Source organism: Mesoplodon mirus (assembly GCF_964341445.2).
Source record: "Mesoplodon mirus genome assembly, chromosome: 5".
In the NCBI taxonomy this organism is placed as follows: Eukaryota; Metazoa; Chordata; class Mammalia; order Artiodactyla; family Ziphiidae; genus Mesoplodon; species Mesoplodon mirus.
Window position 1 is genome coordinate 119,786,970 of NC_138980.1, and position 24,158 is coordinate 119,811,127.

General features: G+C 41.4%; 1 protein-coding gene across 3 annotated transcripts in view; it reads right to left on the reverse strand.

The window, feature by feature from the left end:
- Positions 1-24,158, reverse strand: part of RASGRF2 (Ras protein specific guanine nucleotide releasing factor 2) — a 245,172-nt gene that overhangs the window by 43,661 nt on the left and 177,353 nt on the right. For all 3 annotated transcript variants that reach the window (XM_082621256.1, XM_082621255.1, XM_082621257.1), the window contains one exon: positions 9,859-9,965. In XM_082621256.1, the coding sequence (XP_082477382.1) occupies positions 9,859-9,965 (107 nt within the window). The remainder of the gene's footprint in view (positions 1-9,858; positions 9,966-24,158) is intronic.

Consider the following 24,158-nt stretch of genomic DNA (forward strand, 5'->3'; position numbering starts at 1 on the left):
CAGGAGTTACCTTCCGTAACCCCTCACAATCATAAGAAGTAGGTAGTACCATCCCCACTTTATAGAAGAAGAAATGGAGGCCTGGGGGAGCTAAACAGTTTGCTCAGCCACAGAGCTGACACATGATAGGGCAGGGTTTCAATCCAGGCAACTTTGACTCTGAAGCCTGTGCTCTTACCCACATCATCCTGCTTTTCCAACAAGATTCTGAAGGCCCCTCTGCTCGGGATCCATGGAACATGGAACATGGCCTGGATCCAGCTCCTACTAGGATTTTTGGAGGCGTAAGAACTTTCACCTCTGCTGCTCTGAGTGACTACAGAGTGGGGCTGTAAGGGCTGCTAATTCCTGTCTTATACCCCAAACTACATTTATTTGTTAATTGTGTTCAGAGAGTGTTATAGAATATATTTTTTCAGGTTATATAATAATATTTATTTTCCATTTAAAAGATTATTTTGGGCTACTCAAATACAATAGGCTTCACATTAGAATTTTTGAAAGCTGTTGTTTTCCCTAAGCGCTCTCCCACTCTGACAATCAGTTGCAGATGATAAAAATTTACTAGGTTTGTCCTTTCTTTGTCCTTTCCTTGATACACGTATGGTAGTTAATCTAGTTTGTAAAGGATACAAGTAAGAATGACTATAAAGTGACACTGTCACCTCATAACTGCCTCCTTTTAAGTTGAACTATTTTTATACCTTACCATGCAGCTAATATACAGTAGCATACAAATAGCATTATAGAATATATTTTTTAATAAAAAGACTAATAGGGTCTGTGTGAGTATGTGTATATATATTTCTATGATAAAGTATATATAAAACCTTCTTATAAATGTATACATACTTCCACCCTTATGAATATAAATTTTAAAAGTATCATACACAATGTTAGAAGCAAAAGAACAAACTGGGGGAGGTTACAGGAATAAAAGCAAAAAAAAACAAATGGGACCTAATCAAATTTACAAGCTTTTGCACAGTTAAGGAAACCATAAACAAAACGAAAAGACAACCTACGGATTGGTAGAAAATATTTGCAAATGATGCGACTGACAAGGGCTTAATTTCCAAAATATACAAACAACTCATACAACTCAACAACAAAAAAACAACCCAATTGAAAAACTGGTAGAAGACCTAAATAGACATTTCTCCAAAGAAGACATACAGATGGTCAATAGGCACATGAAAAGATGCTCAAAATTGCTAATTATTAGAGAAATGCAAATCAAAACTACAATGAGGTGCCACCTCATACCTGTCAAAATGGTTATCATTGAAAAGTCTACAAATAATAAATGCTGGAGAGGGAGAAAAGGGAACCCTCCTACACTGTTAGTGGGAATGTAAGTTGGTACAGCCACTGTGGAAAACAGTATGGAGGTTCCTCAAAAAACTAAAAATAGAGTTGCTGAATGATCCAGTAATCCCATTCCTGGGCATATACCTGGACAAAATTATAATTCTAAAAGATACACGCACCCCTATGTTAATAGAAGCACTATTCATAATAGCCAAGACATGGAAGCAACCTAAATGTCCATCGACATTTATGAATGAAGAAGATGTGATATATATATATATATGTACACACACACACACACACACACACACACACACACACACACACTGGAATATTACTCAGCCATAAAAAAGAATGAAATAATGCCATTTGCAGCAACATGGATGGACCTAGAGATTATCATATTATTATTATTATTACTAAGTGAAGTAAGTCAGAAAGAGAAAGACAAATACCATATGATATCATTTATATGTGGAATCTAAAATGTGACACAAATGAACCTATCTACAAAACAGAAACAGATTCACAGACATAGAGAACAAATTTGTGGTTGCCAAGAGGGAGTGGAGGTGGGAGAGGGATGGATTGAGAATTTGGGGTTAGCAGGTGCAAACTATTATATATAGAATGGGTAAACAACAAGGTCCTACTGTATAGCACAGGGAACTATATTTAATATCTTGTGATAAACCATAATGGAAAAGAATATAAAAAAGAATGTATATATTGGGTTGGCCAAAAGTTACAGGAAAACCCAAATGAACTTTATGGCCAACTCAATATACATATAACTGAATCACTTTGCTGTACAGCAGAAATTAACACAACATTGTAAATCAACTATAAAAATTTTTTTTTAGAAAGAACAAACTGGGGTAAATGGATGTAATTGGCAGATAAAGGGCTTAATCCTGATATATAACAAGTATATAATATCAATAAGAACAATACTAAAAGTAACAGAAAACTGAGCAATGCCCAGGAAGAGGGACATTTGACTGGGAGGGGCCTCTCCAGTGCCAGAAATCTTCCATTTCTTGCTCAGGGTGGGAGTTGTACATGTGTGTTCATAGGTAAAAAGTCAATGAGTTATACCCATGTTCAGTGCCCCTTTATTTGAAGTCTGTAATATCTCAATAAAATGCAAAAAAGCATATAAACTAGGAGTCCTTCATCAGCAGCTAAATATGCTCTTGGTCCATCATACAATGAAGGTAAGAGGACTGAAGTGAGTTAGAAACATAAGGGTTGAGTTATTTTGATAAAGTCTGTGAAATTACTCTTGCCAAGGCGACCTACACTTCCTGTACCATGAACAATAATGAAGTAATCAGGCGGTGGTACTATTTTTCATAGATCTCATTAAATTGCTCTGTAGGCCATCCCCACCCTTTAGGGCAGGCACTAAAGTCATCCAGAAGCTTTACTTACAAGAACAATCTTTTCAATCAGAATGTCCAATCCAATATATTAATCCAAGTTCCATTTCAGTCCAGAATAAGCCATTTCCCTCCTGCCTCTGCCTGGTCTGCCTCAAGCCTAGCAGCCCACATGGGAGGCCCCTTCTTCTCTCTCCACAACCTCCTCTCTGCTTTCTTGCTATCACTTTGACCATCCAGGGAAGGAAGGTAACCTGATGATCTGGAGCAGGTGGAGCCTGGCGCTGGTTCCTACTGGATGTGGTGGATGGGACAGTGGCTAGCTCCTCCTTTTGTGGCACTTGGTGGGATTTTGGAGACCTCTCTGCTGGAGACTTAAGGCCTGCTACCCCGACTCAGTCAATGTCTGGATTTTGCTCATGCTCACGTCTACCCCAGTGTCTGGCACACTCTGGGGCTCAGTTCTTATTAGTAAATGAATGAAGGAGGTGAGAAAACTGAAAAGGGAGTAGCAATATTCCTTCCAAAAACTCCTTTGGGAAGAAGATTTTTAGGTAAGTAGGCCATTTCAGTCCGAACTTACACCTTTTTTTTTTTTTTTGCAGTACGCGGGCCTCTCACTGCTGTGGCCTCTCCCGTTGAGGAGCACAGGCTCCGGACGCGCAAGGTCAGCGGCCATGGTTCACGGGCCCAGCCGCTCCGCAGCATGTGGGATCTTCCCGGACTGGGGCACGAACCCGTGTCCCCTGCATCGGCAGGCGGACTCTCAACCACTGTGCCACCAGGGAAGCCCTGACCTTACACTTTTAAAACATGTAGGCTAATTCCCTTTAGCCTACAATTAAGAAAATAAATGACTGTTTCATTCTCAGCCACTTGTCATTCAGATGGTACCCCTTGTCTGATGAAGCAAATCGTAACCTGTGGACACAGCTGCAGGCTCCTTTATCAGTGCCATTCCATGGTCTGTAAAATCCCACAAAGAAGTGGACAGAGTATTTTTTCAGAATTAGTTGATCAATAAGAGAACTCAGGAAAATCAAAATTGCTGTAGATTATACATACGAGACCTTCCACAGAGACTCAAGTGTAGATTTGAGCTGTTTATAGCCAGCCTCCAAGTCCCTCCCTGGCTGTGCACAGAGGACACAAGCAGAAACGCTAATTCAAAAATATACACACACCCCAATGTTCATAGCAGCATTATTTGCAATTGGCAAGATATGGAAGCAACTTAATGTCCATCAACAGATGAATGGATAAAGAAGATGTGAAATACACACACACACACACACACACACACATATACAATGGAATATTAGCCATAAAAAAGAATGAAATTTTGCCATTTGTAGCAACATGGATGGACTTGGAGGGTATTAGACTAAGTGAAATAAGTCAGACAGAGAAAGACAAATACTGTATGATATCACTTATATGTGGAAACTAAAAAATACAACAACTAATGAATACAACACAAAAGAAGCAGACTCACAGATATAGAGAATACCCCAGTAGTTACCAGTGGGGAGAGGGAAGGAGGGGGGCAATATAGGGGTAAGGGGCTAAGAGGTACAAACTACTGTGTATAAAATATGCTATAAGGATATATTGTACAACATGGGGCAATATAGCGAATATTTTATAATAGCTATAGAGTATAACCTTTAAAAATTGTGACTCACTATATTGTACACCTATAACTTATAAAATACTGTACATTAACTATACTTCAATTAAAAAATTTTTTTAAAAGGTCTACAGTCCTGAAATATGCAGACACCTTGAAATTGTGTGAATGACACGTAAGGCTGTCCGGCAGGGCACCCTTAAGAAGGGTGTGGACACCTAGTGGAAACACTTCCTTTACTCAGAGTCTCTCTACACACAGCCCTGATTTCTGGTCCACTAGTGGTTGTAGTCTCTGTCCTGGCTGACTTTGGAAACTTTAAAGGCTAGAAAATGACTTCCTGGAGAGAATGAACAACATCAACATTAAAATAGAAACTCAACAACTATTACTGGGCCTCTACCATGTACTCAGCATTGCGGAGCCAGTGAAAGGAGATACAAAGATCCTTGTCTGGACGGAGCTTCCAGGCTGGTTGGAGGGAGAGGAAGTGTGTATCTCTCCTGGCCTCAGCTGGAAGGGCTATAGTCATAGGCACCTATGTTGTACTTTATGTCCGTCATGCTTCTTAATCCAACGTCACCTTTAATTCTCACCACATCCTTAGGTGAGGTAAAACAGGGATGGTTGTTCTCTTTTTTAGAGGGGGAAATTAGCGCCCAGAGAGACTGAGTGACCAGCTCAGGGCCCCAGAGAAGATATAATGGTGGAGCTGGAAGAAAAACACAGGTCCTCCCCGACTCCGGGCTGCTGTTCCTCCTGCTGATGCATAGACAAGGCATATGGGAGAAACTCAGCTCGGCCTTGTGGCTTCACTTTCAACATGAAAGGAAAAAAATGAGTGAAAAAGCACAACAAAATGAGGAGCAATCAGGGCAGAGTATGTTCACAGATGAAAATTTTTAGAATCAGGAAAAAAATGACACATTTTAGCCTTACCAAATACTAAAGAAAAGGCTAGAAGATTCCAGGAGAAGAAATGGCATTCTAGCACTACCTCTGGGGGAATGGGGAGAGTTGAAGGTGACATCCTAGGGAAATTTTATATCTCTGGGGAACCAACACCCATACTCTGCAACTCTTTATTTCTCCTGAAATAAGTTCAGGGTAGTATCTGCCGATATGAGTTACCTTTGATGAGAAATGAGAAATAAATGCATGATATCCAATACTTTGTAGGAGACTCGATTTTCTAGATCATTTGGAGACAAATTTACATCTTGTTTCGCTGTGGCTTTTCTGTTTTCTACAAATTGCAATGGTGTCCCTACTTAGTCTACCAGGTGAGAAAAAATGCAATTGTTAGCATGCTGCACTGCTTTGTGAAATGAGTACAACTCCCTACTCATCTTTTTAAAAGCTACTACTTCAGGTAGCCACAATAATGCTACATTCTTCCTTAAATGGACTCAACTGATACTGAATGAATCAGATAACAAAACCCCTCTTGTCCCAGCCCTTCATTTGTGATGTGAAAACCAAAGACAACAAAGATGAGGGTTAACTGACAGAGTCAGATTATAGCCCAAGTTTTCAGACCAGCAGTCTCATCTCACAGCTGGACGTTGCTTTGGAAGAGTAGAGACCTTTAGATAAACCTGAATAAAGGCATCAAGCTGTGCTGTTAATCCTTCTTTAAGCACCGTGGTGGTCACCCTGCTTAGGGTCCCTCAAGTCAGGGGCCACGCTCCCATCCCCTCTAACTTACCTGGCTGGGGCTGTGCCACAGTGGTGAGAGGAGACACTGGGCATGCAATGGGGCCTCTAGGACTGAGAGCTGAACCAGCTCTGTCCACTGGAACTGTTTACTAATCCATTACCAAGAGCCTGCCTTGACCTGCTCTTGGTAACAACCCACTAAATTGATTCTGCTCTCCATTAAGAGATTATGACTGGTCTGGTCTCTATAATGGTCACATAGGAAACGTAATGAATTTGGAGAAAGAGTACATTTTAATTTTAATTACATTTAAAATAAAATGTAGTTAAAATAGAATTTAATTACATTTTACTTGTAATGCCAGTTGGATAAATAAAGGTTTTGTTTAAAATCCATGACCATATGAAACTCTATAATGGTGCTATGCTTTTACTGCTCCTCAAAATTCAGAAGAGAGAATTAAAAGGAAAGCACTGACTTTCCCAAAATAGTCAAATAGCAACTTCTCTTGTAAGTGTTGTTTACCAACCTGCAAGTAAAACCTAAAGTCTAAACTTTGGATCCAGGCCATGAGGTGTAATTAAAAGCACTCTGGCTTTGGAATGGACAGACCTGGGCTCAAGTCAAGCCTAAAGCAAATCAGTAAAGGGAGGAAAGGAGACCTGGACACTGACACCAGCAAAGAAAGTCCTGAAGCACTTGCCAAAAAGCAGAAATGTTACAGAAACACCCTGCACACCTCACGCGCTTTACACAGAGGATGATGGAGAACTCAGCTGAATGAGGAAGGTGACAGGCTGTGCACATGATGAAGTTATACCAGGACAATCGAACACTAACCACAGATCCCCACATCCACTCACTCATGCAGGGAAGGTAAGAAAAGACAAATGAGTGAGTGGTAAGAACTGCCTTTGGCACGGCCGGGTCTAAATTTTATACTGTAATCCTGACAAGAGAAAAGACTGGATGCCTGAGCAATTTGTATCATCCACACATGTAGCGATGTACCCCCTGATGTGGAGAGGGTCTGGGAAGCTGGGCTTCCCAGTGTGGTCCCCTAATGGGAATTGATTACAAAGTGCTTTCCCATGTGTGAGCACATCTGAAGTAACAGGCTGCAAAGTATCTGAACTGTCCAAACAAAAGATAACACCTAGGGGCTTTTTGGATTAGAACTAAAGACCACCAGGACAATCTGAATAAAGAGACTCTTGCTTTCACATCAATTCATTTTCTGTTCCAATGGCTTGGTGCTATTCAACTTGATAATGCCTGTATGCACACATGTATACATGCATGTACAAGGTAGCTATCAAATCAGACGATAACATTTTGCTCTAAATCTCTTAATTATAAGTGACGGATTCAGCACACCAATCTCTTCCCATCTATGAATTCTCTTTACCAAAAGTAAAATAACCCCAGCCTACTGTAATTCGATTTGTGGTACTTTTCCAGCTACTGTAAGAGTTATACGTGAATTGTGAGGGATCCCTGTTTGAGATTAGAAAAAGAGGGCACTGGGCTTCCCTAGTGGTGCAGTGGTTAAGAGTCCATCTTCCAATGTGGGGGACACGGGTTCAAGCCCTCATCCAGGAGGATCCCACATGCCATGGAGCAGCTAAGCCCATGGGCCACAACTACTGAGCCTGTGAGCCACAACTACTGAGCCCAAATACCGCAACTGCTGAGGCCCGTGCACCTGGAGCCCGTGCTCTGCAGCGGGAGAGGCCACCGTGATGAGAGGCCCGTGCACCGTGGTGAGGAGTGGCCCCCGCTCACAGCAACTGGAGGGAGCCCGTGCACAGAAACGAAGACCCAACGCAGCCAAGAATAAAAACAAATAAATACATAAATTTATAAAAAAAGAAAAAGAGGGCACTGGGGATTGATAAAAGGAAAGTGAGGCTGATGGGGAAGCAGGGTTAGAGCTCCTGAGGGAAGATGTGGAGGAGAGGAGGGAGCTGGGGTCAGGAAACCCTGGGCTGTTACTTTGAGTCTTGGCATGAACTTGCAGGGGCCAAGCTGTGACCGGGAAAGAGAGCAAATTAGCACCAGTTCAATTCTGTCTATCAAAGCTACTCTGCATCTCTAAGCCACTGTCGGATCCAGGAATCAGAAGCCAAAACTCTGAGTCAAAAACTAGAGATGGGGCTTCCCTGGTGGCGCAGTGGTTGAGAGTCCACCTGACGATGCAGGGGACGCGGGTTCGTGCCCCAGTCCAGGAAGATCCCACATGCCGCAGGGCGGCTGGGCCCGTGAGCCATGGCCGCTGAGCCTGCGCGTCTGGAGCCTGTGCTCCGCAACGGGAGAGGCCACAACAGTGAGAGGCCCGCGTACCACAAAAAAAAAAAAAAACTAGAGATGATGGGATGGACAGTCAGGTGAAGGAGAAACATCACTCTCATGTTTTAGCTGCAATGAGGCAAAAGGGATTCAAAGCAACTCACTGAGACTGTGGAAAAGAGAGACTAGACATTTCCAATGAGCTAAGGATGGTTCTCAGAATTTGGGTCATACAGGATCCATTTTTATTTACTAAAGATGTGTAAGATGAAATGTTTACATACTTTATTTAATGTGCTGTCTTTGTTGTCTTTGTTTTTATTTTAATTAGTATTTAAGAGTTGTCACAGGCTAACTGGTGGTGAGGTCCTAATCCCACTTGTTCCAATTAGTGAATTGTCTTGCCACAGTGGTTTCAGAAGCCTGGCCCTCGTGTGACTGTCTCTGATGAACGGTCATTACCAAGGGCCAGGCAGTAGACCTCTGAGAATATAATGAAGTGGGAATTCCTTGCATTTTTTCTTTTTCTCTACTCATTAGCTAACTCACATTTTATGTTTCCCGTGTTCTGATCTGAGCCATGAAGGGCCCCCTTCTCTCTCTCAAACTCTCCTTGCTGGGTGCTAGCCAGCCAGTGTCCAGGAGGGCCCACCCTTTATTTGGCAGTGGGGGCATCGTTTGGCACAATTCCTGCCTTGAATCAATGAGGCAAAGGGGGCCCTTGCTTTATTTTGTGAGATGGTGAAATCCATATAAATTCTATAAACTTGCACTGAAAACACACAGATAGATAACAAGCAGGTGTCCTGTCAGCATGATGCAATTTAAAAACAGAGTACATGAGACTCTTGAACAACACAGATTTGAAATGCATGGGTCCACTTGTATGTGGATGTTTTTCAATAGTAAGTTCTACAGTACTACACCATCTGCAGTTGGTTGAATCCTCAGATATGGAAGAACCACATGTATCACATGACCATGGGTACAGAGGGCCAACTGTAAGTTACTGCAAATTTTCCACTGTGCAGAGAGCTGGTGCTCCTAACCATCACATTGTTCAAGAGACAACTGTACTAGAAACCAAAACATCCAAGGGCATGAGGCAAAGTATCTTCTGAATCGGGCTGAGAAAACACTCCCTGACCAGACACCAGAGTGTCTGGTACCAGAACGTTGCTTACTTCCAGGGGCACCTGCTGTTTACTTCCAAGAGGTACCACCCCAGCTGAGCCAACTCCACTCACAGAGAGGGCCCTGTGAACAGTGCTCCCGGGTGGCAGGGGACAGTGGCCCTGCCACAGCTCTAGTGCCCACAATGGGTGCTGTTGCCTGAGAGATGAGGGAAGAGGGGAGCCCTGCTTGACCTCTTGTGTCGTGCCCTTCGTAGATCTGAAACAGCAGATGTTAGCGGTACACGTTTGTTTGCTTTGATCTGTAGGCCCACCCTCCGGTTTCTTCCCTACCTATGTTCCAATTTCAAGGTTTCTAACTCCAACTCCAAAGAATCAGAAGGCATTGTAATGACTTAAAAAGTTGGTTTTAAAAAAAATCCTTGAAAGTAATTACCGAGGCCACTGAATTACCTGTGCGTGCTTTGAGACCCAGTGACGGAGGACGTTCAGTACGCGATTGGTGGCTGTTCTACGTATGATAAACTCTTTGTCACATGTTCTCTCGGTGTTGTTAAATCCTTAGGAGGAAAAGAAACACACACATATTGTAGTTAAAGCCACTCCCCAGGGACCTGGAAAAGGTCACTTATTTTGGGACATTGGTTAATGAAACTCACAAATGACACATCTTGGCAGAGGAGCAAGTGGCTTCAGACTGCTGTGGGTTCTGCTTACTTATCTATTATACCCTCAGCAGTGAGGCCACCACATAGTTACAGGTGCAATTAAATGAATAATGTGCACATATTTGTTAAAGGCCACTGATTAAAGCTAAAGCCGGTCTAGAAACACTTCCATTTGTGCCTGTCTTGTTATATAACATAAAGCCAAGAAGGAGTTTTAACAAAGTATTTGAATCAACATTAGTTTATACTTTTGCCCCAAAAGGCATTATATAACCACCAACATTTTCAATATCTGTAGATGGATGAGCCTTGGCTCAAAGATGATACAAATACTTTCTTGTGCAGCCACGTATTGAGAAGCAGTATAGCACAGTGGTTAAGAACATGAACTCCACAGCCAGACTGTCTGGGTTCAAATCCCTGTGCTCCTACTACGTAAGTTATGGCTCCTCTTTGGTGACCAGTTTCCTCATGTCCTGCATGGGATAAGTGTACCAACCTCAGAGGCTTGTTTGGAGATTAAGTTAGTGCATGTTAAGCATTTAGAATGGCACTTGAGAAAATAGTGGGAGTTTATTAAGGTCACCAATAACCTCCATGTCTCTATATTCAAGGGATATCTATCATCTCTCCATAGGAAATCTCATCTAATGATCACCTATAAAAAATTACTCACATATTTATGTCCCAAGATTTCTTCTCCAAACTCTAGACCCATATATCCAACTGCCTCTTGATATTTTCCTCTTAGATGTTTCAAAAACTTCAAACTCAATATGTACAAAAGAAAAACCGATGGCCTTTCCACCAAACCTTGTCCTTTTCCAGTGTTCCCCATCTCAGTAAAGGAACACCATCAGCCATCCAGTTACATAAGCCTGAAACTTTGGAATTGTTCTTAGGCCATCTCTCTTCTTCTCCCTGATAATTTTACCTGCAAAATAAATCTCAAATCTGTCCATGTCGTCATATCCACAAAGCCAAAACTGGCATCGAGCTCCAGCAATTATCATCTAGTCCACTGACAACAGCCTCCTAACTAGTTTCATTGTCACTCCTGCCTCCTCAAATCTGTTCTCTTTTCTGAAGTCAGAAAGATCTTCCAAAGGGCAAATTAGATGTGTCATTCCCCTGTTTAAAGCCCTTCAATGACTCAGGATAAATACAAAACTCCTTAACACAGCCTACAACGTCTTCCATGGTTTGGCTCTTAGCTCCCTCTCAGCCTTTTCTGAGACCATATTCTTCTCACTATTTCCTCTTCCATTTAACCACCCTTCTTTCAGCCCCTCATCCTCACCCCAGGGCCTTTGCATATACTGTCTTTCACTCAGTGAAAGCCACTCTTATTTCACTTCCCCAAATGAGCCCTTCCTGGCTTGAGCTGGGTAAATCCCCCATTGCACATCTCACAGCAACATGCACATTTACTTTCTGACACTTGCTACATTTGCAATTTTACATTTATTTATGTGATTATTTGTGTCCTCCATGAAGATAAGGATCAGATATGTTTTTACTGAGCATGAGCACATATGTGGCACGTAGCAGATGCTGGACACAATATATATTTGCTGAATAAATGAACAAAAGTTTGGATAGTAGGAACTAACTATTTATTTGAATATGCTACAAATGTAAGGATGATTCAGTGAAAGACGGAACGAACAGTCATCAGAACCTATGAATGAGTTAGACGAAAAAGTCCATGAGCTTCTAAAGGGCAGGGGCCCCTTCTCCATACTCCTCTTTGACTGTAGACAGGCATATTCCACCCACTAGCAGACACCGTCAGAGGATGACGATGTGCTCTTGGCAGACTAGATATCCTGAAAAAATCTTTTGCTATTAGAAGCTTAGAAATTCTGGGTAAAATATAATAAATATCTTTTTAAATGCACAGCTGAGTTCTCAAGAAAATAAGGAATTTTCCAGGATCAAACACACAGAGAGATCTGAAAACCAGAACTAAACCTCTGAATTATTGCTGTCTGCCTTAAGAGGAGAGCAGTTTACCAGTCTTGGTAACAGGAGATGTGGATTGTAAACCCACGTGATTCAGGAGACGAAGGCCCAGGAAGTGTGAGTGACAGAGTTAGAACTGAGACTCCCACATAAAGTTGGAACTCTCAAAAGACCATCCCCTCTGCCCAAGAGAGGATTAGGAAAAGAAATTCTCCAACCTGCAAAAGGAGACAGTTAAGAAACTTGACTGTCTTAGCCTGAATCTCAGTGAGGGTGAAACAAAGGCTCCCTGAGAACTGATAACCACAGGCCCACCTCACGCAGGTTCGAAGCCCAGATTGAACCACAACTGGCTGGCCCCAGCCAGTGATAACTCCGGAGGCCCTGACAAAAGCACACACAAAACCTCTCCAGAGGGACAAACGCTCGCCCTCAGCCTATACTGGATGACCAACAAGAAAGGCCTCTGAAGAAAACCTCACAATCCCAGAGTACAAAACACACAAGCCACCCACCATGAACAAGGGTCTGTAGACACAGGGATCGGGAGCTCCCCACCTCACCCCCCCCCCCACCAAAAATTTCACAGACTAGAACTATGCAATAGTTCTAGTTCAAATATCCTAAAATTAGGATGTTTATAAAGTCTAAAGATTTAAAAGTAGGAACTGAAAACATGTGAAAAGAATTTAAGATATTTCAAGTCAAATTTTACAAGAACCACATAAAATGTCTTCAAATTAATGGAATTATTCTTTCAATTACTGCTGACAAATAGACAAGTTGAAATTTAAAACAGGGATAGATATTATAAATAAATACAGGTTAGACCCAGTTGAATAAAGAAAGAGTAAACTGTAAAGAGATCTGAAAAACACATCTGAGAAAATTACCCAAATGCAGTACAAAGAGCTAAAGAGGTAGAAAACAAACACATATATGTGGAATGTAAAAAAAAAAAAGGTTCTGAAGAACCTAGGGGCAGGACAGGAATAAAGAACGCAGACGTAGAGAATGGACTTGAGGACACAAGGAGGGGGAAGGGTAAGCTGGGGCGAAGTGAGAGAGTGGCATGGACACATATACACTACCAAATGTAGAATAGATAGCTAGTGGGAAGCAGCCGCATAGCACAGGGAGATCAGCTTGGTGCTTTTTGACCACCTAGAGGGGTGGGATAGGGAGGGTGGGAGGGAGACACAAGAGGGAGGAGATATGGGGATGTATGTATACGTATAGCTGATTCACTTTGTTATACAGCAGAAACTAACAACACTGTAAAGCAATTATACTCCAATATAGATGTTAAAAAAAATAAAAAAATAAAGAGGTAGAAAACAGGAAAGATGGGAGACTGGCTGTCTGATTAGGAGCATGGACCCACGTGCTATATAACAGCAAGACCATCCATATCAGCTGAGCACATGAGAGCACAGTTAAGGCAACTTCAGTTAATGAGTGAGCAGCAGCCCCGTTAATAAAACAGGATTTACTACAGGTATGCCCCTCAGATAGATAGTTTATGTATCTGGTTTAGGGAATTTCTAAATTGGTGATTTAAATAGAATTGACAGAGTATTTCTAAGATCAAAGACCTCCATCTGTTGAGCAAGCAGTGAAAAAGATTCCCATTTTTCACAGATTTTAAAGCTCTGTGATCAGAGCAACAATTTTCTGCAACTCGCCAGATTTCCTCCTTATTGCAAACTACCATCTAAGCTGGGGGCTGCTTGGGCAATATTTATTTCTGAATTTATTTATTTAATTTTTTTTGCGGTATGCGGGCCTCTCACTGTTGTGGCCTCTCCTGTTGCAGAGCACAGGCTCCGGTCACGCAGGCTCAGCGGCCATGGCTCACAGGCCCAGCCGCTCCGCGGCACGTGGGATCTTCCCGGACCGGGGCACGAACCCGTGTCCCCTGCATTGGCAGGTGGACTCTCAACCACTGCGCCACCAGGGAAGCCCTTATTTCTGAATTTAAACGTGAACCCTATAGTGAATTGGTGGCAATATCCATGTAGAAGGCATTCTGTCCTAAAATCATGGATCCACCCCCAAGAAGTTCTTATGCCATTTTTTGGAAGAGCGAAGAAAAAATCTTTGTGGAGCTTTAAACATCTTTCCCTTGTCAAGTGTCACAGCACAACCAAACTCCACAGATACCAGAAGAGTTTGTTTTACTAACATCACACATCTGGAATACTGTCACCCCGAGATTTCTGCCTTTCCAATTTATGCATGTCTTTTTTTTTCAGTTGTAGGCACTGGTCAAACAAGCTAATTTGGGCAACAAAAGCCATCTGGAAAAGTGATAAGAACCAAATCACCATATGTGTGAATTTAAGAAATGAGATTCAACTTTATGGTCCTTCCCCCAGACACCTTGTGAGTCATTCTCTCCCTTATAGTAATTAGTAGATGCGACATCTCTCTCATTAAACTATACATTCCCTGGTGAAGGGATTTTATCTCAGGCATCTTTGTAGGCCCTTCAGCTTTGCACACAGGCACTCAGCAGTTATTTTTCTTAGCAAAAATTGCAGCACTCCCAATAAAAACCATTTGAAAGTGTCTGCAGATGCTATGTATCTGAATAAAGGGCATTTTTCCACCATATTGCCATGATGACTATGTATTTGAAATCTATCACAAGCAGGACATACAATAAAGTAGTGGGGAGGGAGGCAAGGAAATTTTAAAATAGAGAAAAGGAGGAAATTTTTCATTTTCTACTTCAAATGATGTGATACTTAGCTAACTTCACTGCCTACTTTGTAAGAGGCAAGTAAAATAACGGTGAGATGGAAATAAGATTATGTGTAGGTGGATTATGGACTTGTCCAGTTAGAGCTGAGGACAAACTGTCAAAGACAAGGAATTCTTGAACATGGGAAGGTATTTTAACATCTAAAGTAGATCGCCAAGAAGTGGACCATGGAGTTGTTGTTAATGCCAACAAAGCATCTTTAGGCCATCCTCTGACTTGGTGAGGAAAGTTAGAGTACAATCAGGAAGAGCCAAAAAGCACAGAGATAATATTGATGTCAGTGGTCCATGGTGATGGGCTGCCTGGAAGGAAAAGTAAATGCTAACTATTGGTTACTTTAACCACGTTTCTAGAACCTGTTTCTTATTGTGAATAATTTTATCCCCAGTACCTGGCATTGTAGGTCTTAATAAACTTAGGCTTATTGAATGAATGCATTGAGATCACTTTAATGACTATATCAGTGAGGCAATTAAGAAAAATGCCACAACAGTGAAGAATAATTTTTCACTTTATACAAATGGGACTCAATCTCTCCAACAGCATCAATGTTATCCATGTGCTTTACTTTGTCCAGAAGATATCTTTCTTTAAAAATCATGTGCAGTACAAAATCATATAATTGGTTTGTACATTTCTGTGTACTTGGATTACAACTGTATTTCTACTCTGGTTGTTGGCATGGAAAGATTGTTCATATTTATTGTTTCTTTGTGCCAGGCATTGTACTAGGAGCTTAACAAGTGGTCTATATTTTAACGCTTGAAATAATAACAATTGGCATTTACTGCATGCCCACCAAGTACCAAATATAGGACCGTGAGTAATGTGGCTTGTTCAACAACAACAGCAACAAAGTAGGGTAAATGTTGTTTTCCCCATTGACAGACAAATAAACAGGAAATCAGAGAGGTTAAGAAACCTGACAAAGGTCACAGAGTTAATAAGTGGCAGAACCAGGACTTGAGCCCAGGTCTGCCCATTCCCAAAGCCAGAGTGCTTTATTATTTTTTTTATTAGTTTCTGCTTTATAACAAAGTGAATCAGTCATACATATACATCTGTTCCCACATCCCTTCCCTCTTGCATCTCCCTCCCTCCCACCCTCCCTATCCCACCCCTCCAGGCGGTCACAAAGCACAGAGCTGATCTCCCTGTGCTATGCGGCTGCTTCCCACTATCTATCTACCTTACGTTTGGTACTGTATATATGTCCATGCCTCTCTTTCGCTTTGTCACAGCTTACCCTTCCCCCTCCCCATATCCTCAAGTCCATTCTCTAGTAGGTCTGTGTCTTTATTCCTGTTTTACACCTAGGTTCTTCATGACATTTTTTTTCTTAAATTCCATATATATGTGTTAGCATATGGTATTTGTCTTTCTCTTTCTGACTTACTTCACGCTGTATGACAGACTCTAGGTCTATCCATCTCATTACAAATAGCTCAGTTTCGTTTCTTTTTATGGCTGAGTAATATTCCATTGTATATATGTGCCACATCTTCTTTATCCATTCATCCGATGATGGACACTTAGGTTGTTTCCAGCTCCGGGCTATTGTGAATAGAGCTGCAATGAACATTTTGGTACATGTCTCTTTTTGAATTATGGTTTTCTCAGGGTATATGCCTAGTAGTGGGATTGCTGGGTCATATGGTAGTTCTATTTTTAGTTTTTTAAAGGAACCTCCATACTGTTCTTCATAGTGGCTGTACCAATTCACATTCCCACCAGTAGGGCAAGACTGTTCCCTTTTCTCCACACCCTCTCCAGCATTTATTGTTTCTAGATTTCTTGATGATGGCCATTCTGACTGGTGTGAGATGATATCTCATTGTAGTTTTGATTTGCATTTCTCTAATGATTAATGATGTTGAGCATTCTTTCATGTGTTTGTTGGCAGTCTGTATATCTTCTTTGGAGAAATGCCTATTTAAGTCTTCTGCCCATTTTTGGATTGGGTTGTTTGTTTTTTTGCTATTGAGCTGCATGAGCTGCTTGTAAATTTTGGAGATTAATCCTTTGTCAGTTGCTTCATTTGCAAATATTTTCTCCCATTCTGAGGGTTCTCTTTTGGTCTTGTTTATGGTTTCCTTTGCTGTGCAAAAGCTTTGAAGTTTCATTAGGTCCCATTTGTTTATCTTTGTTTTTATTTCCATTTCTCTAGGAGGTGGGTCCAAAAGGATCTTGCTGTGATTGATGTCATAGAGTGTTCTGCCTATGTTTTCCTCTAAGAGTTTGATAGTGTCTGGCCCTACATTTAGGTCTTTAATCCATTTTGAGCTTATTTTTGTGTATGGTGTTAGGGAATGATTTAATCTCATACTTTTACATGTCCCTGTCCAGTTTTCCCAGCACCACTTATTGAAGAGGCTGTCCTTTCTCCACTGTACATTCCTGCCTCCTTTATCAAAGATAAGTTGACCATATGTGCATGGGTTTATCTCTGGGCTTTCTATCCTGTTCCATTGATCTATCTTTCTGTTTTTGTGCCAGTACCACACTGTCTTGATTACTGTAGCTTTGTAGTATAGTCTGAAGTCAGGGAGCCTGATTCCTCCAGCTCCGTTTTTCGTTCTCAAGATTGCTTTGGCTATTCGGGGTCTTTTGTTTTTCCAAACAAATTTTGAAATTTTTTGTTCTAGTTCTGTGAAAGATGCCAGTGGTAGTTTGATAGAGATTGCATTGAACCTGTAGATTGCTTCGGGTATAGAGTCATTTTCACAATATTGATTCTTCCAATCCAGGAGCATGGTATATCTCTCCACCTATTTGTATCATCTTTAATTTCTTTCATCAGTGTCTTATAGTTTTCTGCATACAGGTCTTTTGTCTCCTTAGGTAGGTTTATTCCTAGATATTTTATTCTTTTTGTTGCAATGGTAAATGGGAATGTTTTCTTGATTTCACTTTCAGATTTTTCATCATTAGTATACAGGAATGCCAGAGATTTCTGTGCATTAATTTTGTATCCTGCTACTTTACCAAATTCATTGATTAGCTCTAGTAATTTTCTGGTAGCATCTTTAGGATTCTCTATGTATAGTATCATGTCATCTGCAAACAGTGACAGCTTTACTTCCTCTTTTCCAATTTGGATTCCTTATATTTCCTTTTCTTCTCTGATTGCTGTGGCTAAAACTTCCAAAACTAAGTTGAATAAGAGTGGTGAGAGTGGGCAGCCTTGTCTTGTTCCTGATCTTAGTGGAAATGGTTTCAGTTTTTCACCATTGAGGACGATGTTGGCTGTGGGTTTGTCATATATGGCCTTTATTATGTTGAGGAAAGTTCCCTCTATGCCTACTTTCTGCAGGGTTTTTATCATAAATGGGTGTTGAATTTTGTCGAAAGCTTTCTCTGCATCTATTGAGATGATCATATGGTTTTTCTTCTTCAATTTGTTAATATGGTGTATCACATTGATTGATTTGCATATATTGAAGAATCCTTGCATTCCTGGAATAAACCCCACTTGATCATGGTGTACGATCCTTTTAATGTGCTGTTGGATTCTGTTTGCTAGTATTTTGTTGAGGATTTTTGCATCTATGTTCATCAGTGATATTGGCCTGTAGTTTTCTTTCTTTGTGACATCCTTGCCTGGTTTTGGTATCAAGGTGATGGTGGCCTCGTAGAATGAGTTTGGGAGTGCCCCGCCCTCTGCTATATTTTGGAAGAGTTTGAGAAGGATAGGTGTTAGCTCTTCTCTAAATGTTTGATAGAATTCGCCTGTGAAGCCATCTGGTCTTGGGCTTTTGTTTGTTGGAAGATTTTTAATCACAGTTTCAATTTCAGTGCTTGTGGTTGGTCTATTCATATTTTCTATTTCTTCCTGATTCAGTCTTGGCAGGTTGTGCATTTCTAAGAACTTGTCCATTTCTTCCAGGTTGTCCATTTTATTGGCATAGAGTTGCTTGTACTAGTCTTTCATGATCTTTTGTATTTCTGCAGTGTCAGTTGTTACTTCTCCTTTTTCATTTCTAATTCTATTGATTTGAGTCTTCTCCCTTTTTTTCTTGATGAGTCTGGCTAATGGTTTATCAATTTTGTTTATCTTCTCAAAGAACCAGCTTTTAGTTTTATTGATCTTTGCTAATGTTTCCTTCATTTCTTTTCCATTTATTTCTGATCTGATCTTTATGATTTCTTTCCTTCTGCTAACTGTGGGGGTTTTTTGTTCTTCTTTCTCTAATTGCTTTAGGTGCAGGGTCAGGTTGTTTACTTGAGATGTTTCCTGTTTCTTAAGGTGGGATTGTATTGCTATAAACTTCCCCCTTAGAACTGCTTTTGCTGCGTCCCATGGGTTTGGGGTCGTTGTGTCTCCGTTGTCATTTGTTTCTAGGGATTTTTTGATTTCCTCTTTGATTTCTTCAGTGATCACTTCGTTATTGAGTAGTGTATTGTTTAGCCTCCATGTGTTTGTATTTTTTACAGATCTTTTCCTGTAATTGATGTCTAGTCTCATAGCATTGTGGTCGGAAAAGATACTTGATACAATTTCAATTTTCTTAAATTTACCAAGGCTTGATTTGTGACCCAAGATATGATCTATCCTGGAGAATGTTCCATGAGCACTTGAGAAAAATGTGTATTCTGTTGTTTTTGGATGGAATGTCCTATAAATATCAATTAAGTCCATCTTGTTTAATGTATCATTTAAAGCTTGTGTTTCCTTATTTATTTTCATTTTGGATGATCTGTCCATTGGTGAAAGTGGGGTGTTAAAGTCCCCTACTATGAGTGTGTTACTGTCGATTTCCCCTTTTATGGCTGTTAGTATTTGCGTTATGTATTGAGGTGCTCCTATGTTGGGTGCATAAATATTTACAATTGTTATATCTTCTTCTTGGATCAATCCCTTTATCATTATGTAGTGTCCTTCTTTGTCTCTTCTAATAGTCTTTATTTTAAAGTCGATTTTGTCTGATATGAGAATTGCTACTCCAGCTTTCTTTTGATTTCCATTTGCATGGAATATCTTTTTCCATCCCCTTACTTTCAATCTGTATGTGTCTCTAGGTCTGAAGTGGGTCTCTTGTAGACAGCATATATATGGGTCTTGTTTTTGTATCCATTCAGCCAATCTGTGTCTTTTGGTGGGAGCATTTAGTCCATTTACATTTAAGGTAATTATTGATATGTATGTTCCTATTCCCATTTCCTTAATTGTTTTGGGTTTGTTATTGTAGGTATTTTCCTTCTCTTGTGTTTCCCACTTAGAGAAGTTCCTTTAGCATTTGTTGTAAAGCTGGTTTGGTGGTGCTGAACTCTCTCAGCTTTTGCTTGTCTGTAAAGGTTTTAATTTCTCCATCAAATCTGAATGAGATCCTTGCTGGGTAGAGTAGTCTTGGTTGCAGGTTTTTCTCCTTCATCACTTTAATTATGTCCTGCCACTCTCTTCTGGCTTGTAGAGTTTCTGCTGAGAGATCAGCTGTTAACCTGATGGGGATTCCCTTGTGTGTTATTTGTTGTTTTTCCCTTGCTGCTTTTAATATGATTTCTTTGTGTTTAATTTTTGACAGTTTGATTAATATGTGTCTTGGCGTATTTCTCCTTGGATTTATTCTGTATGGGAGTCTCTGTGCCTCCTGGACTTGATTAACTACTTCCTTTCCTATATTAGGGAAGTTTTCAACTATAATCTCTTCAAATATTTTCTCAGTCCCTTTCTTTTTCTCTTCTTCTTCTGGAACCCCTATAATTCGAATGTTGGTGTGTTTAATGTTGTCCCAGAGGTCTCTGAGACTGTCCTCTGTTCTTTTCATTCTTTTTTCTTTATTTTGCTCTGCATCAGTTATTTCCACTATTTTATCTTCTACCTCACTTATCCATTCTTCTGCCTCAGTTATTCTGCTATTGATCCCATCTAGAGTATTTTTCATTTCATTTATTGTGTTTTTAATTGATGCTTGATTCATCTTTAGTTCTTCTAGGTCCTTGTTAAATGTTTCTTGCATTTTGTCTATTCTATTTCCAAGATTTTGGATCTTGGAAATAGAATCTTGGATCATCTTTACTATCATTATTCTGAATTCTTTTTCAGGTAGACTGCCTATTTCCTCTTCATTTGTTAGGTCTGGTGGGTTTTTATCTTGTTCCTTCTCCTGCTGTGTGTTTTTCTGTCTTCTCATTTTGCTTATCTTACTGTGTTTGGGGTCTCCTTTTTGCAGGCTGCAGGTTCGTAGTTCCCGTTGTTTTTGGTGTCTGTCCCCAGTGGCTAAGGTTGGTTCCGTGGGTTGTGTAGGCTTCCTGGTGGAGGGGACTAGTGCCTGTGTTCTGGTGGATGAGGCTGGATCTTGTCTTTCTGGTGGACAGGTCCACGTCTGGTGGTGTATTTTGGGGTGTCTGTGGACTTTTTATGATTTTAGGCAGCCTCTCTGCTAATGGGTGGCATTGTGTTCCTGTCTTGCTAGTGGTTTGGCATAGGGTGTCCAGCACTGTAGCTTGCTGGTCGTTGAGTGAAGCTGGGTGCTGGTGTTGAGATGGAGATCTCTGGAAGATTTTCGCCGCTTGATGTTATGTGGAGCTGGGAGGTCTCTTGTGGACCAGTGTCCTGAAGTTGGCTCTCCCACCTCAGAGGCACAGCACTGACTCCTGGCTCCTCAATTTGGGATGATTTGTTGTCTATTCATGTATTCCACAGATGCAGGGTACATCAAGTTGATTGTGGAGCTTTAATCTGCTGCTTCTGAGGCTACTGGGAAAGATTTCCCTTTCTCTTCTTTGTTCTCACAGCTCCCAGGTCTCAGCTTTGGATTTGGCCCCACTTCTCCGTGTAGGTCGCCGGAGGGCGTCTGTTCTTCGCTCAGACAGGACAGGGTTAAAGGAGCAGCCGCTTCGAGGACTCTTGCTCACTCAGGCCCGGGGGCAGGGAGGGACACGGAGTGCGGGTGGAGCCTGCAGCGGCAGAGGCCAGTGTGACGTTGCACCAGCCCGAGGCGCGCCGTGCGTTCTCCCAGGGAAGCCGTCCCTGGATCCCGGGACCCCAGCTGTGACGGGCTGCACAGGCTCCCCGGCAGGGGGGCGTGGACAGTGACCTGCACTCGCACACAGGCCTCGCGGTGGCGGCAGCATCCCCAGCGTCCCACACCCGTCTCTGGGGTCCGCGCATTCAGCCGCGGCTCGCGCCCGTCTCTGGAGCTCCTCCAAGCAGTGCTCTTAATCCCCTCTCCTCTCGCACCAGGAAACAAAGAGGGAAGAAAAAGTCTCTTGCTTCTTCGGCAGGTCCAAACTTTTTCCCGGACTCCCTCCCGGCTAGCTGTGGCACATTAGCCCCTTCAGGCTGTGTTCACGCCGCCAACCCCAGTCCTCTCCCTGCGCTCCGACTGAAGCCCGAGCCTCAGCTCCCAGCGCCGCCTGCCCCGGCGGGCGAGCAGACAAGCCTCTCAGGCTGGTGAGTGCCGGTTGGCACCGATCCTCTGTGCGGGAATCTCTCCGCTTTGCCCTACCCAGGTACGTGGGGAGTTTCTTGCCTTTTGGGAGGTCTGAGGTCTTCTGCCAGCGTTCAGTAGGTGTTCTGTAGGAGTTGTTCCACGTGTAGCTGTATTTCTGGTGTATCTGTGGGGAGGAAGGTGATCTCCGCGTTTTACTCTTCCGCCATCTTCCCCGGAAGTCCAGAGTGCTTTAAATTATACCTTATAGCCTGGATACAAAGTTTCTACTTTAAGTTTTACTTGCAAGTTGGTAAATATTATTAAAGCTACAAGAGAAGATGCTATTTGACTACTTGGGAAAGTAAGTGCTGTCCTCTTAATTCTCTTTTCTAAATTTTGAAGAGCGATAAGAACATAGCACCATTATAGAGTTTTATACGGTAATGGATTTTAAATGAAAACTTTTATTTATCTAACTGGAATTTAAATTTTCTCAAAGTGTACTCTTTCCACAAATTCATTACATTTCCTATGAATCATTATATAAACCAGGGCTTTTAAAACTTCCAGTCATGATCTATTAATGGGCAGTGAGATCACTGTGAGTTTAGTGGGTTGTTATCAGCATTTAAACAATGAAATAGATGAAAACTGAGTAGATTGTACATAGTGAGAGTGAGTATTCTTTAGGGAAAATTTTGTACCAGTTGTGTGTGTGTGTGTGTGTGTGTGTGTGTGTATCCTGGGTCAAAATGTAAAATGTATGAGAGTGGGTTGCAATAAAACAGTTTGAAAGTGACTAATACAGACAATCTGGTTATTAGCACTATGTTTAAACCACCTGCATTAATTTCCCAGAAATTCTGGATAACTAAGTCCGTTCCTTACTCTGAAACATGTCTGAAGGAACAAGCAGAGGACGCTCATCCTCTTATGGTCCCCCCTTTGTTTCTGTCACTAAACACTCTTCCCATTCTTCACCCAATCCTCCAGGTTGTCCACCTCTGCCTCATACCTTGGTTTCTGGTCTGTTCTCGAGCTGACTCCAACCAGTTCTCACTCCCTCAGGGACATGACTCTCTCTCACGGGTTTTTCTACATATTCCAACCTGACACCTCCAGTTCCACCATTTCCCCAAATCCCTCATTCCTTGTAAGAAATGCTTCTTACAAGATATTTCCATATTAATGACACATTCTTCTCTCATAAGAAACATATCCCAAAATCAAATTTATGTTTTTTGCTCTCAAGTGCCTCCCCACCTTAACTTTCCTGTTGACTTAATGGAACAACCGTGGTTTCCACTTCTCAGGTGGGAAACCTCACTCCTCTCTGTCTCTCCTTGCTTTTTCCCATTAGGTCAACAAATACTGTTAACTTTTTGGTAGCGTCTGTCAACCTATGTTCCAGGTTCTCTGTAGGTATTGGGTGAACAAGAGATGTGGTCCCTGCTCTCATGGAGCTGGCTCTTTAAATGGGGAGAAGATAGCCTCCAAACAAGTAAAACACCAAAAATGTGTAATTCAAAACCCTGCAAATGAGCACGGTGCTGTCTCTTCAAGAGTAATCTCAAATATCCCTCTAATTTGTTACTGCTCCAGCACCAAGTACTCCTAATGTCTCCCTATTGTCCACTGAACCAAGTCTAGAATATTTTCCTGATATGAAGGGCTTTATTAGCTAGTAAACTGGAAAAAAAAAACAGGCTAATGCAGACAAACAGATTTGCACGTACACTGTGCTGAACATCGTGATAACAGTATTCACTGAGTCTATAAACTAACAGACTCATTCTTGAGAGATGATCTAGAATAGCTACAGTTATGGAAACTGAACTTTAGTCTGTATATAGTAGGAAATTTGGTGTAGTAATCTACTGGTACATTCAATTACTCCTATTTTAATGGACTCTTAGTTGGCAATCTTTTGTTTGCAAAGGGACAGAACACCCAATTCAAACTCGCTTAGAGTAAAAAGGG